This window comes from Salmo salar, chromosome ssa28 (genome assembly GCF_905237065.1).
Source record: "Salmo salar chromosome ssa28, Ssal_v3.1, whole genome shotgun sequence".
NCBI classification, from domain to species: Eukaryota; Metazoa; Chordata; class Actinopteri; order Salmoniformes; family Salmonidae; genus Salmo; species Salmo salar.
Window position 1 is genome coordinate 19550762 of NC_059469.1, and position 19407 is coordinate 19570168.

Below are 19407 nucleotides of genomic sequence, written 5' to 3' on the forward strand. Positions count from 1 at the left end.
ACAAAAGGGTGTGTGTGTGTGTGTATTCATATGTAGATGAGCTGGCATAGAATAAGAAATTGAGTCTACTACAGCCAAGATATGCCATGCTATGTTGGGAATCTTTCCATACATTAGCAGGGATATTATCATCTCATGCATGTTTTATGTATACATTTCTTATGGAAAAACCCAAGTTAACAGCACAACTTTCAACCGAACACATTGCATTCTGTTAACGACAATATCACCATGTATCTTTAATGCAGATCACAAGCCTCACTTACTGAAAGCATCTTTCGACTCATGTTTATGGATCCCAGAAGGTAATACAGTATTTCTCTGAATGTGATTCATTATGAGTCCTGTTGACCACATTAACTTTTGGGAAATCTGACACAAGCAATAGACCTAGTTCTCATCTGGGACTGTGATTCATTGTATGATTCCCAATTTGCACCCTATTCCTCTATATAGGGCACTACTTTTGACCAGGTGCCATTTGGGATACAAACATTGAGTACAGTAATAATTACTCTATGAATCATGGAATGAATCAGACCAGTCCTTTTCTTAAAATAAATACAACAGAGTAACTACAATGAAAGGTTCATGACTGGTGCAAAACTACCTCACACTCAACACCAACAAACAAAATAACTGCTTATTGATTTCCGGAGGCAGACCCAGTGAGCCACCTAGTCCTGGATGGTGAAGCGAGAGTGGGGAGTTAAGTACATGGGAACCATCATGGACAGCACATACTCTTTTAATGCCAACACTGAGAATATAAATAAAAAATACCAACAACGACTCTGTACCTCCTGCGCAGACTGAGACAACCGAATGTTAACACCCGGATACTCTCCAACTATTACACCTGCCATATAGAGAGAGTGTGCCAACTTTCTGTTTCCTGGCCTGGTACGGTGGCCTGTCAGTTTATAATAAGGGTATCCTGTGAATCTGGGGTCCAAGCTCTGTGAGCTGCAGTTCAGGGGGCTTCAGGGCCTCTATGATAAACAGGCAATGGACAAGGCCAAACGCAACATAGAGAACCCAACACACAATCTTGCTCTATGTTTTGAACTGCTGCCCTCCGGAAGGAGATTAAGGGTCCCATTGCTTAGTAAGAATAGGAGCAAGGCATGTCAGCCATTGGGCTGCTGAACAGTGGGACATAGGACTATTTTCTACAGTGTAGAATAATAGTTTAGACATTAAAACTATGAAATAACACATATGGAATCATGTAGTAACCAAAAAAGTGTTAAACAAATCAAAATATATCTTATAGGTGAGATTCTTCAATGGTAGCCACCCTTTGCCTTGATAGCTTTGCACACTCTTGGCATTCTCTCAACTGGCTTCATGAGGTAGTCACCCAGAATGCATTTCAATTAACAGGTGTGCCTTGTGAAAAGTTAATTTGTCGAATTTCTTTCCTTCTTAATGCATTTGAGCCAATCAGTTGTGTTGTGACAAGGCAGGGTTGGTATACAGAAGATAGCCCTATTTGGTAAAAGACCAAGTCCATATTATGGCAAGAACAGCTCAAATAAGCAAAGAGAAACAACAGTCCATCATTACTTAACCTCTTAAGGGCACTTTTTTTCAATTTTCGCAAGGATATGCATTTCTTGATACCATTTGAAAGGAAGCACTTTGAAGTTTGTGGAAATGTGAAATGAATGTAGGAAAATTAATCACTGACTCTCAATCTTACCTGATCCGAAAGAGAAGGGGCTGTAACATCAATCGGACCACAAGTTTGATCCACGCTTTGCTGTTCTGCTGGTGTTTTCGTTGCACCCAGAGATCCAGCCGGTTCTGTTCCCACTATGTCTGTCAACTCTGAGAGTGGTATATCTGATATAGTCTCATAGATATCAGAGTCCTGATATAAATGAGATTGCCCACTAGGATCCCCTGCCAGTGTTTTCATCATCCAGCCGTCTGAGTTCTGCTGTTCAACTGGATCCTTGATAAACGGAGAATGGCCTGACTGCAACTGAGGAAGTCCACTTGTGGGCTCGGGTGGGACAAGGAGCTTTAGGGAAGGGCGCTGCAGCAAATCTCCAAGACCTGGAGTGTCTGAGGCTGAGTTGAATGAGACACCTGGAACTAAACTATGCCTCTTCAGATCACATGGCGGGCTCTCTCTAGTCTCGTTGTTGGAGGTCTGCAGTCCCACCATTGTCTTCACGTGCTCATACCGCTCGATATCTTGTGAGACCCTGAATGTGGACTTCCTGTGAGTGGAAAGTGATCGCGCAGAGTGATCCATGGACACGTGGACCCTCATCACAGCGCCTGGCCTTTGACCTTTGTTAGACATCTTCGGTGGCTCTCTGTCAGTCGTTGCCTGCGGGGACGTGTGACTCTGAGTCCCAGGATCGGTGAGGTCCAGTTGGCCCTGGGTCTCCACAGAGAGCTCCCTCACATACTTTGCAGGGATGTAGAAGGGCTTGGTGCCCTGGTCCTTCCGGACGTGCCACCAGTGCTCGTTGGTCCTGGAGACCAGGATGTACCTGTGAACATTACAGGCCCAAAAAGGCAATGTAAACAATATGTTTGGGCTGTGCAAAACACACAGTACATCTATATCATGTTGTCTGATCTGTTTGTTAGTAATTGTACTCATTTTACCATGAGCTGATGACTAATTTCCATTTTGTGAAATATTTTATGGACAATAAATATTTTCAATTCAATTACATGTCGTTGGGCTTGATGGAGACCAGAGCCCCATCCCTGGCTGTGTACTCATACTCAAACTCCACCTGCACCATCTCCATGTTACTGTAGGTAGGCCTACACAGTCAGCCGCTCCCCTGGCTGGGGCCTCTGTATTGAGATGCAGACAGTCACATTTCAGAAGAGGTCATCTTGGAGCTGGGAACAGTCGATAGGGTACATTTAAAACTGCTGTATCTGACTTTGTGCATCTTAAATGGCATCCTACTTTTAACCAGGGTCCATAGGTAGAGTGGCATTTGGGACATACACTTTATTTGCATTAAAAACATAAATGATTCAGATCCAGTAAACTGAGACAGGACTCTGCTACACTGGCCATACAGTAATAGGCGTTAGGGAACCTCAACATTGTGGGAGTCACAGAATTACATATTAGAACGAATTTAATAGGATCTCTGTTGTGGAAGTACTCAGTTACTAAAGTCCATCTTTGTCCTCTAGCAACATGATGGACGTCTGCCTTACAGATTATTATCAAAAAGAATGCAGACTGACCAGTATGGCCGTTTTTGTTCCATGATTTTAACTTGAAAATGGGCAGGCAGACACCATTAAATGTTGGTTCCCATCGCTATGCATGAAAATACTGCTACAGGAAGTTGCTGACAGCAGTCACTGCAGTGCAGAACGCCCTAACCCAAAATTTTGAGCACTAAAGACACAACACAGGCACACACACACACGCAGAACCCACAGAACAGGAAGCCTGTAGCCCTGCACCACCCTGGGGTGACGATTCTCAGATCACTCCATAGTCAATCTCAGTTTCCCATATAAGGCCTCCAGAGGCCAATGGAGAACTGCAGAAAACACAGGACTCAGTTCCCCCCTCTAATTTTAGTATTGTGAAAGCATTGACAACCAGGACCAATTACTGGTCAGAAGTCAAATTGGTCCAAGTTGATTCCCTCTCCATTCTTACCCATTCAAAGTGAGTGAGCCATCTGATCTGTCATAACAATTGTATTTTGTTGACATTGGATATTGTACTTGGATCTAATGTCCTAGTGAAAATGCATTTTAAATATCTTCTTTGAGTTAGAGTAACTTGCTTGATATGGTGTTGAAATAAAGTTTTGATCTTGATAAAGCCAAGGGTAAAAACCAACCCTACATTTTAATGAGTCAGAGATGTTATGCAGAACAAGTTAAACACATTATGATTTAATCCCCACTAAGAGCGGAATAGCCAAAGTGTCAAAGGGAATCCCATGTCACAATAATGCACACTAACATTACACCTAACTTTTACAATAAAACCAATGTAATTCAAGGCTTGACGATACAATAAAAGTGCCTACCTGGAGGTGCAAGAAGGCTTGTACCAACTTTGTCCTCTTCTCGCTGAATGTTCAGCGGCTCCCAGATGTCAGAGGGAGTTTAATAACTTCCATTTCCATTAATACCCATCATATTAAACCTGGTAAATCTCTCTTTCACCATCTAGTTTCCATCAAATTAGTTCACTTGTCCAAGAGTCCTGTGTTCAGAGGTCCTGTGGTGTCAGTTATAAATCCTAGTAGTCTACCACTGCCCTGTGTGCGCACACAGGTTTCAACTTGCCTGACTGCCTCTGTATCATTTCCTGTTCTACCAACTGTGTATTGGAACACAGAGAATGGTGAGACTGGGGGACAGGAACAAACACTCAGAGTGCTACAGTATGGCAAATGGTAGTGACTCGGTTTAGTCCTATTGTCTGACAAATAAAAAATTGTTTCCATTTAGTCTGTGACCATTACTTCTGTTTAGAACTACAGTGCTGAACATTCTCTGGTTATAGGCGAACAGCCCAGAGAAATTCCCCCAAAATTGTGCATCAACTATGGGCCCTGGTCAAAGGTAGTGCACTATATAGGGAATAGGGTGCCATTCGGGACACAAACATTGGCTATTAGTGTTAAATACCATCTAGCCTGCATGCCAGTGTGCATTCTGCTGGTTTGGTATAACAACATGACAGTTAGACAAAAAAGGGACACAAACAGACTGGTATCAAGATTATTTCCAATCTGAGTTTTATTAGGAATTACACCTCTGATTCACATCCGTTTATCCTCATAATATTTTCCTCTGCTCTGTAAAGTAAATCACGTTAGTCAAGTCTACAGTAAACTCATGTCTCATCTACTCCCTAGACTCCTAGAGGATGTTACAGAGGTTTGAACCCTGACCTATTAATTTCCCTTTGTTGGGAATTTAGGACCAAAAACCAATTAAAAAAACCAATGTATGGTTTGTCACAGAAACCTTATTCCCACACATGCAGTACTGCTCTAAACAATGGGCAGTGTGTGTGTGTGTGTTTGGTCCCAGAGCTGGGAGAACATTACCTCTAAACTTAAAGGACAACAATGTTGGCCTGCCAGATAGGGCTCTGTTCAAAAGAATTGCTGTTTTTAGTGCTGGCATCTACAGCTCCATCAGGGCTCGGATTTCATCAACACGCGACGTATTCCTCTCACCGGGGTTCTTGGTGCCAAAAGCCTTCTCCACCAGATCCTGCTTCTGCCTCTGAATCTTCACCATGTTCTCCTCCACGGAGCCTTTCACTATGAACTACACACACAATAAATATTTGTATGTACACACACACACACACACACCGCTTCTGCCTCTGTGTCCATTATAAAACTACACACTGTAGTGACTACATTACCCACAACCCGCAGCCATGTAACCTCTGACCTTAGTGATGACAACATCTCTCTTCTGGCCGAGGCGGTGACACCGGTCCACACACTGGTCCTCTACTGCTGGGTTCCATGCCTGTGGACACACACATGTCAGAGTGTGTACATGTATGTCTGTGTGTGAGGAAAGTGTAGATTGCTGAACAGTTGACACACTTACTGGGTCCATGAGGAAGACGCGGGATGCAGCGCTGAGGTTTATCCCCACCCCTCCGGCTTTGAGTGACAGCAGCATGATCAATGGGCTGCCAGGGGCGTCGCTCTGGAACTCCTGAATCACCTGCGCCCGCCTTTTCTGGCTCATAGTGCCGTCCAGACGTACAAACTTGAAACCCTCCTCCCTAGAGGCAGAGCGTGAGAGAGTGATCCGGGGTAAAATATATTTTTAAGTGTTCTGTGTGTGTGTGTGTACACGTTACCTGAGTGGAATCTCCAGAATAGTGAGGAAGCGTGTGAACTGAGAGACAACCAGACTCCTGATGCTGTCGTCCTCACTGCGCAGTCTGAGCAGGCTAGACATTAGAGCCTCCACCTACACACACCGTTTGTTGATCAGGGGGTGTCTTACAGTGGCTAGAAGCCATCACATCTTATAGCACATGAAAACCATTCGCCAGGAGTACGGATTCTATGAACATACAGTAATAAATAAATTATACACACACACTTTTTCTTGCCACACATACATACATACATACATACATACATACATACATACATACATACATACATACATATGTACCCTTTGAAATTCTGGATTTCTGCATAAATTGGTCATAGATGAAGATCAGATCTAATTTTAAGTCACAGACACACAGTCTGCTTAAACTAATAACACAAATTGTATTTTTCTTGTCTATATTGAATACATCATTTAAACATTCACAGTGTAGGTTGGGAAAAGTATGTGGACCCCTAGGCTAATGACTTCTCCAAAAGCTAAATGGAGTCAGGAGTCAGCTAACCTGGAGTACAATCAATGAGACGAGATTGGAGACGTTGGTTAGAGCTGCCCTGCCCTATACAAAACACTTACAAAATGTGAGTTTGCTATTCACAAGAAGCATTGCCTGATGTGAACCATCCCTCGAACAAAAGAGATCTCAGAAGACCTAAGATTAAGAATGGTTGACTTGCATAAAGCTGGAAAGGGTTACAAAAGTATCTGTAAAAGCCTTGATGTTCATCAATTCACGGTAAGACAAATTGTCTGTAAATGGAGAAAGTTCAGCACTGTTGCTACTCTCCCTAGGAGTGGCCGTCCTGCAAAGATGACTGCAAGAGCACAGCGCAGAATGCTCAATGAGGTTAAGAAGAATCCTACTGTCAGCTAAAGACTTACAGAAGTCTCTGGAACATGCTAACATCTCTGTCTACGATACATAAAACACTAAACAAGAATGGTGTTCATGGGGGGACACCACAGGAGAAGCCACTGCTGTCCAAAAAAATTAAAAACATTGCTGCACGTCTGAAGTTCTCAAAAGAGCATCTGGATGTTCCACTGCGCTACTGGCTAAATATTCTGTGGACAGATAAAACGAAAGTCGAGTTGTTTGGAAGGAACTAGCAACACTATGTGTGGAGAGAAAAAAAGACACAGCACACCAACATCAAAACCTCATGCCAACTGTAAAGTATGGTGGAGGGAGCATCATGGTTTGGAGTTGCTTTGCTGCCTCAGGGCCTGGACAGCTTGCTATCATTGATGGAAAAATGAATTCCCAAGTTTATCAAGACATTTTTCAGGAGAATGTAATGCTATCTGTCTGCAAATTGAAGCTCAACAGAAGTCGGGTGATGCAACAGGACAATGACCCAAAAACACAGAAGTGAATCAAACAGAATGGCTTCAACAGAAGAAAATAGGCCTTCTGGAATGGCCCAGTCAGAGTCCTGACCTCAACCCGATTGAGATGCTGTGGCATGACCTCAAGAGAGCGGTTCACACCAGACATCCCAAGAATATTGCTGAACTGAAACAGTTTTGTAAAGAGTAATGGTCCAAAATTCCTCCTGACCGTTGTGCAGGTCTTATCCGCAACTACAGAAAACATTTGGTTGAGTTCATTATTAAAACCAAGGGTTCACATACTTTTCCCACCCTGCACTGTGGATGTTTACACGGTGTGTTCAATAAAGACATGAAAACGTACAATTGTTTGTGTGTTATCAGTTGAAGCAGACTGTGTCTATTGTTGTGACTTAGATGAAGTTCAGATCCAATTTTATGACCAATTTATGCAGAAGTCCAGGTACTTCCAAAGGGTTCACATACTTTTTCTTGCCACTGTGTATGTGTGCGTACACACACAAAACCGGTCAAAAGTTTTACAACACCTACTCTAATTTTGACCATTTTCTACATTGTAGAATAATAGTGAAGACATAAACTATGAAATAACACATACGGAATCATGTAGTAAGCAAAAAAGTGGTCAACAAATCAATAAATTGTATATTTGAGATACTTCAAATAGCCACCTTTTGCCTTGATGACAGCTTTGCACACTCTTGGTATTCTCTCAACCAGCTTCACCTGGAATGCTTTTCCAACAGTGTTGGAGTTCCCACATATGCTGAGTACTTGTTGGCTGCTTTTCCTTCAGACTGGGATCTGACCAATCCCAAACCATCTCAATTTGGTTGAGGTCGGGTGATTGTGGAGGCCAGGTCATCTGATGCAGCACTCCATCACTCTCCTTCTTGGTCAAATAGCCCTTACACAGCCTGGAAGTGTGTTGGGTCATTGTCCTGTTGAAAAACAAATGATAGTCCCACTAAGGGCAAACCAGATGGGATGGCGTATCGCTGCAGAATGCTGTGGTAGTAATGCTGGTTAAGTGTGCCTTGAATTCTAAATAAATCACAGTGTTACCAGCAAAGCACCACCACACCATAACTCCTCCTCCTCCATGCTTTACGGTGGGAAATATACATGTGGAGATCATCCATTCACCCACACCGCGTCTCAAAGACACCGCGGTTAGAACCAAAAAACTCAAATTTGGACTCAACAGACCAAAGGACAGACTTCCACCGGTCTAATGTTCATTGCTCATGTTTCTTGGCCCAAGCAAGTCTTCTTATTGGTGTCCTTCAGTAGAGGTTTCTTTGCAGCAATTCAACCATGAAAGCCTGATATACTGTCTACTCTGAACAGTTGATGTTGAGATGTGTCTGTTACTTGAACTCTGTGAAGCATTTATTTGGGCTGCAATTTCTGAGGCTGGTAACTCTAATGAACTTATCCTCTGCAGCAGAGGTAACACTGGGTCTTCCATTCCTGTGGCAGTCCTCATGAGAGCCAGTTTCATCATAGCGCTTGATGGTTTTTGCAACTGCACTTGAGGAAACCTTAAAAGTTATTGAAATTTTCCGTATTGACTGACCTTTATGTCTGAAAATAATGATGGACTGTCATTTCTCTTTGCTTATTTGAGCGTTCTTGCCATAATATGGACATGGTCTTTTACCAAGTAGGGCTATCTTCTGTATACCAAATGCCACTTTTAACTTTTAACAAGGTTAATTGAAATGCATTCCAGGTGACTTCCTTATGAAGCTGGTTGAGATAATGCCAAGAGTGTGCAAAGGTGAACTGTCATCAAAGCTGTCTTTTACCAAATAGGGATATGTTCTGTATACCCACCCTACCTTGTCACAACACAACTGATTGGATCAAACGCATTAAGGAAAGAAATTCCACAAATTAACTTTTCACAAGGCACACCTGTTAATTGAAATGCATTCCAGGTGTCTACCTCATGAAGTTATTTGATAGAATGCCAAGTGTGCAAAGCTGTCATCAAGGCAAAGGGTGGCTATTTGAAGAATCTCAAATATATTTCGATTTGTTTAACACTTATTTGCTTACTACATGATTCCATGTGTGTTATTTCATAGATCTGATGTCTTCACTATTATTCTACAACGTAGAAAATAGTAAAGAAAAACCCTTGAATGAGTAGGTGTTCTAAAACTTTTGACCGGTAGTTAGTTAGTTAGTAAGTATGCATGCATGCATACAAAATGTTTATAGGCACAACAACTTTCTACTACAGGGTGGTTTTCACTAGGAATCAAACGGGCCCAAACAGGGAGGGACTACCTGAACGTTTCCAATAAAGGTTTTGCTACAGTTTGCACAAATTAAAATACCCCAGAAGTGGTTCTCCAGGTGTGTGTGTGTGTTACCTTGGAGCTGCTCCTCCAGTTCTCCAAGAGGTTACTCTCCTCCTCTTCTCCCTCCGGAGGAAACTCCACTAGCTCACTGGCCTTGATCTGGCCTCTGCACAGAGGGCACCGCGCCTGCTCCTACACACACACACACACACACACACAAAATAAGTGCCCCTGGGCAATGCCTGCATCTAGAGAGAGAGAGCGCGAGAGAGCGAGAGACATGGCGTGTATGTAGTTAACTACCTGCTCACTGCGTATGACCTGTGCGATGCAGGGTCTGCAGTAGACGTGTGCACAGTGTGTGATGACGGGCAGACGAACAGAGTTCAGACATACAGCACACTCTTCATCAGAGCCAGTGCCCAGCACCAGCCTCAGCTTCACTATCAGACGCTCTCTCAACTCTGCAGGAGTCGCAGCTACCACACCTGGCGAGGGGGGGAGGGGTGGGGGAGAGGGTGTCGGGGAGGGGGTTCATTAGAATGGTATGTGGCTTATTTAAAATACCAACAAAACAATCAGCTACAAAAGTTACAAAATGTATGTGTATACACACGCTTTACGCATATATGTGTGTGTTACCTGTGTGTGTAGTGGTCTTTCCCAGTAGGTCAGGGTGGCAGCAGAACTGTCTCAGCCTGACTAGGATAGCCAGAACATCTGCGTAGTTCCTGAGGACAGTCCCCTCTGCAACATACCTACACACACACGTAAATACCCACATGGCCACACACAGGTAAAAACCCACACGGCCACACACAGGTAAAAACCCACACAGCCAAAAACACACACAGCTAAAAACACACACAGCGCCAAAAACCCACACAGGTAAAAACCCACACAGGTAAAAACCCACACAGGTAAAAACCCACACAGGTAAAAACCCACACAGGTAAAAACCCACACAGGTAAAAACACACACAGGTAAAAACCCACACAGGTAAAAACACACACAGGTAAAAACACACACAGGTAAAAACACACACAGGTAAAAACCCACACGGCCACACACAGGTAAAAACACACACAGCCAAAAACACACACAGGTAAAAACACACAGCGCCAAAAACACACACAGCGCCAAAAACACACAGGTAAAAACCCACACAGGTAAAAACCCACACAGGTAAAAACACACACAGGTAAAAACACACACAGGTAAAAACACACACAGGTAAAAACCCACACAGGTAAAAACCCACACAGGTAAAAACACACACAGCCACACACAGCCACACACAGGTAAAAACACACACAGCCACACACAGGTAAAAACACACACAGGTAAAAACACACACAGCCAAAAACACACACAGCCAAAAACACACACAGCCAAAAACACACACAGGTAAAAACACACACAGCCAAAAACACACAGGTAAAAACACACAGGTAAAAACACACAGCGCCAAAAACACACACAGCGCCAAAAACACACACAGGTAAAAACACACACAGGTAAAAACACACACAGGTAAAAACCCACACAGGTAAAAACCCACACAGGTAAAAACACACACAGGTAAAAACACACACAGCCACACACAGCCACACACAGGTAAAAACACACACAGCCACACACAGGTAAAAACACACACAGGTAAAAACACACACAGGTAAAAACACACACAGGTAAAAACACACACAGGTAAAAACACACACAGCCACACACAGGTAAAAACACACACAGGTAAAAACACACACAGCCACACACAGGTAAAAACACACACAGCCACACACAGGTAAAAACACACACAGCCACACACAGGTAAAAACACACACAGGTAAAAACACACACAGGTAAAAACACACACAGGTAAAAACACACACAGGTAAAAACACACACAGGTAAAAACACACACAGCCACACCTGCTGATGGTGGTGCGTCCCTCTGTGCGTGCCAGCTCGTATTCCTCCCTCTCCTTCTGTGTCAGCTCCACTTCCTCTATTCTGACGCTCCTCTCCGGCAGAGAGACCAGAGGCCGACCACACACACGGCTGGTCTTCGTACGACGCAGCGTGACACACTTCACCAGAGCCTGCAGGTTCCTACACACACACGCCGGGTCAAACACACACATTTGAGTTGTCAGCTTTGGCAGCCAGTGAAAACATAAATGCTAGCCATTGTTACAAATGTTAGATGCTGTAGTTGACATCAGTTGTCGCTTTAACAGGAAGGCTGTAAAAACCATGAGTCAGCCAGCCAGCCAGTCAGTCAAGCTAGCATGACTGTGAATGACACTCTCGCTGTTATGTGTGCACGCGCGTGTACTGACTGCAGGCCTGTCTTGTCCCCCTGTGTGACAGGTCTCTGTATGACTCTGTTCCACCACTCTCTCACGTCGAACGGCTTCAGACGCAGAAACGCCACCAGCATCCACAGATCCCTCAGGTTGTTCTGGATGGGAGTGCCTGGACACAAACGGCACTGAGCTCTTCACATGTTCTACGTCAGCAGTTGACATTATCGACTAGGTGTGTGTGTGTGGCTAGTACCTGTGAGTATCCAGCGTCTCTGTGTGTTTAATTTCAGTACAGCCTTGCTCTGCTGGGCGTTTGGGTTTCTGATAATATGGCCCTCGTCCAAGACTACTCTCAGCCAGCTCACTGTATGGAGGGGACTAGCACTGCCCTGAGACAGAGAAGAGTGAGTGAAAGAGAGAGCGTTGCAGTTTACCAGTCCCAAATCAAGAGCTATAACACACACACCCACCCTCCACTCACCGAGTATTCAGCAGAAAGCACGTTGTAGGTGGTGAGGACCACGTGCTGTGAGGACAGGAAGTGTGTGTCCCTGTTGCGTTCCGAGCCGTAGTACAGATACACATTCAGCTTGACGTCCGCTCGCACATGCTGATCCAACTGGTCCTACAACACAAGTTAACATGTTAGTGTGTGTGTGTGTGAGTGACTGACTGTTTGTGTGTGCACAAATGTGCAAAAGAGATTTTGTTTTCTCACCAGCCAGTTGCTGAGTACTGATAAGGGGCAGATGATGAGAGTGGCTCTGGCTGCTGGGTCGTCTGTGCTCTGGGAGGAGGCAGCTTCCACCGGCGAAACTACACTTTTACCTTAACTCACACACCAAATAATGCACTCATCAAATGGGTGGGGATGCGTGTAGCTTTGTTATCACAGATCATCAGTATGTCAATGATGCATGGCAGAGCAATATAATATATCCACCATATATTGACCACTGAACTCACCGACACTCTTCTTCTGAGGAGCTCCCTGTGTTAACCCACTCAGTGCTGCTGCAAAGTCCAGGTCCTCCAACACAGCACCCCCTACACACACACACACACACACACACACACACACACACACACACACACACACACACACACACGACACCCAGTTTTGCATGCAAAGCCTAGAGTTGCATGCAAACTATTTTTCAAATGCTAAATGCCAGTACTTGTAAAGACGGCTGTCTTACCTTTCTTTGAGGTGCTGACTGCTTTCCCTTTGGTCTTAGCAGCTGAAAGGACAGATTTTATTGCAGCACAGACCACCACATATACATGGGACAAAAATCACACGCACAGCCGATTTACCTTTCTTTGTTGTGGTGGCCTTGCCTCCCTGTGGCCTTCGCTTCGCTGTGTGGTGAAGGACAGATATATTAGTTCAGCTGAGTCTGCCTGTCCTCACACAAACAGTAGTAGTGTGTATATTAGTTACTTCTACCTTTCTTTTCAGGCACCCAGTCCCCGTCTCCATCCTCTTGCACAACGTCCACCGACTCCACACACACCACCTGGGTTTCAGCCTGATTGGCTCTGAAACACACACACACACACACACAATTTGTCCTGACAGAAACCAGAGGTGATAACATACGCAAGCAGAGAGCTATATGCTAAGGCTCTAACCTACCTCATACAAGGTGAGTGACCAGCGGGAGCCACAGACACTTCTGCCTGATCCCCCTCGCCACTCTTCCCTGAGCGAGAGAGCGAGAGAGATAGACAAGAGACAGAGAGAGAGAAAAGGGAATCAACATTAGAGAGAGAGAGAAGGAGCAGGCACCTGAAATGTCTGAGCACACACACTTACCTTCAGGGTTTTTCCTTGCGGTGGTAGAGGCCTTAGGTTCAGGGGAAGACTTCTCCTTCAGAGACATAGAGACACAGCTCACTGACAGGACATTCAGAGATCCACTCACAGAGGCTGTCATCTTTTCACTTTATGACAGCTGATCTGAACCAGTGTTGGGGTCAATTCAAGAAAGAAAACTTGGAATTGGGTTTCCTTTTTGAATTGACTGGAGAAATTAAAATGGAATTGACCCTTCCCCCCAAAACCACATCTGAACAGACATGATAGTGACAAATTTATCACCTAATCCTTTCACCAATCAGCAGCCACAAAGGAAACCAAACCTCAGATCATAACACTTACCGGTTCACACAGAGGTTTCCCGTGATGGAAGTTGGAGAGGATCAGAGCGATGGTGGTCAACGTTTTCCCCTGAAAACACAAACCACAGTGGTGATGGTGAAGGGTGTGTGTGTTTGTGTACTGTACATGGTCAGTAATCGGTGTGTGTGTGTTCGTCTCACCAGTCCCATGTCGTCAGCCAGTATGCCGCCCCGGACCCTCTGTGGTCTCTCTCTAACAGAGGAGTGTGTGAGTGTGTTATAGAACAGTCCCCCCTTAACCTCCCAGAAGTGGGGCAGCGCCACGTTGTTTTCACACACACACATCCAGCTCAGAGCCTGCTTCTGGTGGGGCAGCAGCGGAGTACACACTGCCTGTAGATCGACAGATACACAAACACAAATAGCCATGAGTCTATTATGATTTCAACCTCCTCCTTCGTGTGTGTGTGTGTGTGTGTGTGTGTGTGTGTGTGTGTGTGTGTGTGTGTGTGTGTGTGTGTGTGTGTGTGTGTGTTATGTATATATATATATATATATATATATATATATATATATATATCTAGCGTTCAAAGTTTGAGTCACTGAGAAATATCCTTGTTTTTGAAAGAAAAGCAAATGTTTTGTCCATTAAAATAACATCAAATTGATCAGAAATACAGTGTAGACATTGTTAATGTTGTAAATGACTATTGCAGCTGGAAATGGCTGATTTTTTATGGAATATCTACATATGCGTACAGAGGCCCATTATCAGCAACTTTAAAACATTAACAATGTCTATACTGTATTTCTGATCAATTTGATGTTATTTTAATGGACAAAGAAAATGTGCATTTCTTTCAAAATCAAGGACATTTCTAGGTAACCCCAAACTTTTGAACGGTAGTGTGTGTGTGGGTGTGTACAAACAGTACCAGTCAAAAGTTTGGACACACCTACTCATTGCAGGGTTTTTCTTTATTTTTACTATTTTCTACATTGTAGAATAATAGTGAAGACATCAAAACTATGAAATAACACATATGGAATCACGTAGTAACCAAAAAAGTGTTAACCAAATCGAAATATTTTATATTTGAGATTCTTAAAATAGCCACATGAAGGTCAGTCAAGAATTCTGAACGTTTCTTCAAGTACAATCGCAAAAGCCATCAAGCGTTAAGATTAAACTGGCTCTCATGAGGACCGCCACAGGAAAGGAAGACCCAGAGTTACCTCTGCTGCAGAGGACAAGTTCATTAGAGTTAACTGCATTTCAGATTGCAGACCAAATAAATGCTTCACAGAACACAAGTAACAGACGCATCATTCTCAACATCAACTATTCTGAGGAGACTGCGTGAATTTTTTAATTTTTTTTCTCCCACCTTTATTTAACCAGGTAGGCTAGTTAAGAACAAGTTCTCATTTGCAACTGCGACCTGGCCAAGATAAAGCATAGCAATTCGACACAGACAACAACACAGAGTTACACATGGAATAAACAAAACATATGGTCAATAATACAGTCAGAATCAGACCATCATGGTTGAATTGCTGCAAAGAAACCACTACCAAAGGACACCAATAATTAGAAGAGACTTGCTTGGGCCAAGAAACATGAGCAATGGACATTAGACTGGTGGAAATCTGTCCAATTGTGAGATTTTTGGTTCCAACTGCTGTGTCTTTGTGAGACGCAGAGTAGTTGAACGGATGATCTCCGTATGTGTGATTCCCAACGTGAAGCATGAAGGAGGTGGTGTTATGGTGTGGGGGTGCTTTGCTGGTGACACTGTCTGTGATTCATTTAGAATACAAGGCACACTTAACCAGCATGGCTAAAACAGCATTCTGCAGCGATATGCCATCCCATCTGGTTTGCGCTTAGTGGGACTATCATTTGTTTTTCAACAGGACAACGGCCCAAAACACACGTCCAGGCTGTGAAATGGCTATTTGACCAAGGAGAGTGATGGAGCGCTGCATCAGATGACCTGGCCTCCACAATCACCCGACTTCAACCCAATTGAGATGGCTTGGGATGAGTTGGAGCGTGAAGGAAAAGTGAAGGAAAAGCAGCCAACAAGTGCTCCTTCAAGACTGTTGGAAAAGCATTCCTCATGAAGCTGGTTGAGAGAATGCCAAGACTGTGCAAAGCTGTCAAGGCAAAGGGTGGCTACTTTGAAGAATATCAAATATTTATTTGTTTAACACTTTTTTGGTTACTACAAGACTCCATGTGTGTTATTTCATAGTTTTGATGTCTTCACTATTATTCTACAATGTAGAAAATAGTAAAAATAAAGAAAAACCCTGCAATGAGTAGGTGTGTCCAAACTTTTGACTGGTACTGTATACATTTTATTTAACCCCTTTTTCTCCCCAATTTCATGATATCCAAATAAGATCTTGTCTCATCGCTCCAACTCCCCAACGGGCTCGGGAGAGGCGAAGGTCGAGTCCTCAGAAAAATGACCCGCCAAAGCTTGCTTCTTTTTTATGATGATTTTTACAATTTTTATTTACCCCTTTTTTCGCAGTATTCAAATTGGTAGTTACAGTCTTGTCTCATCACTGCAACTCCTGTACGGACTCGGAAGAGGCGAAGGTCGACGGTCGTGCGTCCTCAGAAACACAACCCAACCAAGCCGCACTGCTTCTTGACACAATGCCCGCTTAACCCGGAAGCCAGCCACACCAATGTGATGGAGGAAGCACAGTACACCTGGCGACCGTGTCAGCGTGCATGCGCCCGGCCCACCACAGGAGTTGCTAGAGCGCGATGGGACAAGGACATCCCTGCCGGCCAAACCCTCAACTAACCCGGACGACGCTGGACCAATTGTGCGCCGCCCCATGGGTCTCCCGGTCACGGCCAGCTGCGACAGAGCCTGGACTCGACCAGGATCTCTAGTGGCACAGCTAGCACTGCGATGCAGTGCCTTAGACCACTGCGCCACTCGGGAGGCCCCCCAAAGCGCGCTTCTTAACACCCATCCGATTAAACCCAGAAGCCAGCTGCACCAATGTGTCGGAGGAAACACCGTTCAACTGACGACCGAGGACAGCCTGCAGGTGCCCCACCAAGAGTCAGTAGAGTGTAATGAGCCAAGTAAAGCCCCCCACCAGCCAAACCCTCCCCTAATCCGGACGACGCTGGGCCAATTGTGCGCCGCCCTATGGGACTCCCAGTCACGGCCAGTTGGACTCGAACCCCAGGCTGTAGTGATGCCGCAATACTGCAATGCAGTGCCTTAGACCGCTGCGCCACTCAGGAGGCCCTCCATTCCTGACTCTCCACACTCTCCCGCTTCTCTCTTCTCAAAAACACAAGAATACATGCACTCACCTCCACTGCCTCTCTCTCTCCAATCTTATCCTCCATCAGGTTTTCAAATAAATTGTCAAATGCATTCTTCAACTGCAGGAGAGGGGAGGAAACGGCGTGATACGACAACCCAGACGTAGGTAATCATAATTTTCAATATCTTGGTGTATATCTTTATACTGTACGTAGCCTAAGCCTATTTGTTTTTAAGTGTATTGTGTCTGATCAAAATGGCACCATATTCCATACATAGTGAACTACTTTTGACCAGAGCCCTATGAGTCCCGGTCAAAAGTAGTGCACTAAATAGGGAATAGGGTGCTATTTGGGAAGCAGATGGTTGGAAGTATAATACCTCTTCTGCAGTCAGTAGGACAGTCTTCCTGGGCAGATCTCTGGAACCATCTACACACATGAAACCTTTCCCAAATGAGACACACACAGTGAGACAAGAGATTACCCAGGAGGAGGCTATGAGTGTACCTGTGTCAGCATGTGTGTGTGTGTGTACCTGTAGGCCCAGTCTGCAGTTTGAAGCTGCGTGAAGTTATCTGCCTCACCACTGCATCTCTGTTTTCCTCTTTCCCCCAGAAGGACAGAACTACAGACATGGTGAACTGGTTTTTCACCCCGAACGGCACCACCCTAAACACACACAAAACAGTTCAATACCTTGGCTTGTACACACACAGCTGCATATCAGTTATAAACACTGATCCACGGACATCTACATTAATTTTGACAGGACCCATGGGCACTGTCAGCCCTGCTCTCACACACACACACTCACCCTTCCACCCTGGCCAAGTTATTGTCCATGATGTTAGCCAACAACGCGGCTAGCTCTCGTTTGATGTGCCCCACCTGACTGCCATAGACGTTAGCCACCATCACCGCGTTACGGTCGTACGGGTTCTGAGGCTGACGCACCAGAGACACCATCTCCCCTTTGTTCACCTATACACACATAATACGCTCATTCATTCTAAAGGCCTATTCGTGATGCATAAGTTAAAGTAGTAAGATGTTAGTTAGCATAAAGCCAGGAGTGGTCTGGACAAACTCCTGGACCAACTTAAGATTCATGGATTTAGCAAGTTTTTCTTTACCTTTTGGTAGATAGCTACTTACCACACCGGTATAATACCGGAGGCCTACCACGCTCCCACGTAGGCTGCCAAACAGCACCCCAGTGTCTGGCTCTCGGTCCAGCTCTTCTCCTGTGCCTCGGATGGCCTGGGACAACGTCTCTGTGACCGGGTCATCTGCAAAGCTAAACCCAGCCCCTCCAAACCATCGCCTGGACTGCATGGTGCCTGAAACACACACACAGTTGACAAGTAGCCCCGTGTTTCCCCAAGGACCTACCCCAGGGTGTGCACACATGTTTTGTTCTATCCCAGCAATAAGACTCCTGATTAAACTAGTTAACTAGTTGAATCCGATGTTTTATTTGCAAGTGCAAATTGAACTCCTAACATAACTAGCTGACATTCGAGCTAGTTTGCTGGCTACTGTACTGGATTGGATCAATCAAATGTATTTATAAAGCCCATTTTGCATCAGCAGACGTCAAGGTGTTTATACAGAAACAGAGCAGAAAAACCCAAACAGCAAACAACGCAGACATAGAAGCACTGTGGCTAGGAGGGGTGGTCTCTAGTAAGACTATGATTATCTCAAGTTCAAGCAGCTACAACAAACATTTACTAGTAGTGGGCACTAGCGCGTGCATGTTGTTTTGGTCTAACGTTAAAAACTAGCAAGCATTAGCTGAGCTTGTTCTAAGCTAACTAGCTAGCTGGCTAAAGATATTTCTAGCAGCAGTGTGTCTGCATAGCTAATACATGTATTTCACAATATATAAAAATGTTAACAATAATTCAAATATATCAGGGCTTGGATTCACCTTGAAGATAAACAACTTATTTGCTAAATGTTAGTTTCGTAAAGATACAATCCTTCAAAGCAGGCTGTCTATTTAAGCGCCTTCGTCTCTCTCTAGAATAGCCAATGAGCGCGGACTCTCAGCTTAGTCTAGCGTCACAAGTAAGGAACACGCCCACCACAAAGTATTCTGCGTTTTTG

At 44.4% G+C, this 19407-nt stretch overlaps 2 protein-coding genes across 6 annotated transcripts in view; both read right to left on the reverse strand.

Moving 5' to 3' along the window:
* LOC106589645 (rho GTPase-activating protein 15) overlaps positions 1-4333 on the reverse strand; it is a 28247-nt gene extending 23914 nt beyond the window's left edge. For 2 of the 4 annotated variants that reach the window (XM_014179876.2, XM_014179874.2), the window contains exons 1-3: positions 4041-4333; positions 2698-2874; positions 1706-2510 (exon numbers count right to left, since the gene is read on the reverse strand). In XM_014179876.2, the coding sequence (XP_014035351.2) occupies positions 1706-2510; positions 2698-2777 (885 nt within the window). In that variant the 5' untranslated portion in view covers positions 2778-2874; positions 4041-4333. The remainder of the gene's footprint in view (positions 1-1705; positions 2511-2697; positions 2875-4040) is intronic. The other 2 variants (XM_014179875.2, XM_045710013.1) reach the window with 2 other exon arrangements.
* A 401-nt stretch (positions 4334-4734) lies between these two features.
* On the reverse strand, positions 4735-19361 carry hltf (helicase-like transcription factor). 2 transcript variants are annotated; one of them, XM_014179878.2, is made up of 26 exons: positions 19229-19361; positions 18451-18635; positions 18110-18276; positions 17831-17964; positions 17675-17739; positions 17341-17412; positions 14190-14381; positions 14029-14097; positions 13684-13738; positions 13504-13570; positions 13315-13406; positions 13182-13226; positions 13064-13105; positions 12831-12911; positions 12583-12692; positions 12346-12489; positions 12118-12253; positions 11898-12033; positions 11488-11667; positions 10200-10315; positions 9861-10045; positions 9630-9749; positions 5852-5964; positions 5593-5773; positions 5428-5508; positions 4735-5298 (listed from the first exon to the last, which is right to left on the reverse strand). In XM_014179878.2, the coding sequence occupies exons 2-26, from the start codon at positions 18628-18630 to the stop codon at positions 5152-5154; spliced, it is 2910 nt and encodes a 969-aa protein (XP_014035353.1). In that variant the 5' UTR covers positions 18631-18635; positions 19229-19361; the 3' UTR covers positions 4735-5151. The 2 variants fall into 2 exon arrangements, with proteins under 2 accessions (XP_014035353.1, XP_045565970.1); XM_045710014.1 differs by lacking the exons at positions 4735-5298; positions 5428-5508; positions 5593-5773 and having other exon boundaries at positions 5852-6060.
* Positions 19362-19407: the final 46 nt, after the last annotated feature.

Excerpts from the sequence above, each read along its gene's own strand:
- hltf (XM_014179878.2), bottom strand. The coding sequence starts at position 18,630 with ATGCAGTCCAGGCGATGGTTTGGAGGGGCTGGGTTTAGCTTTGCAGAT. Across the intron at positions 17,740-17,830 it reads ACTGCAGACTGGGCCTACAG|GTTTCATGTGTGTAGATGGT; the intron begins GTACACACACAC and ends CATTTGGGAAAG. Across the intron at positions 17,413-17,674 it reads TCCTACTGACTGCAGAAGAG|TTGAAGAATGCATTTGACAA; the intron begins GTATTATACTTC and ends CCTCTCCTGCAG.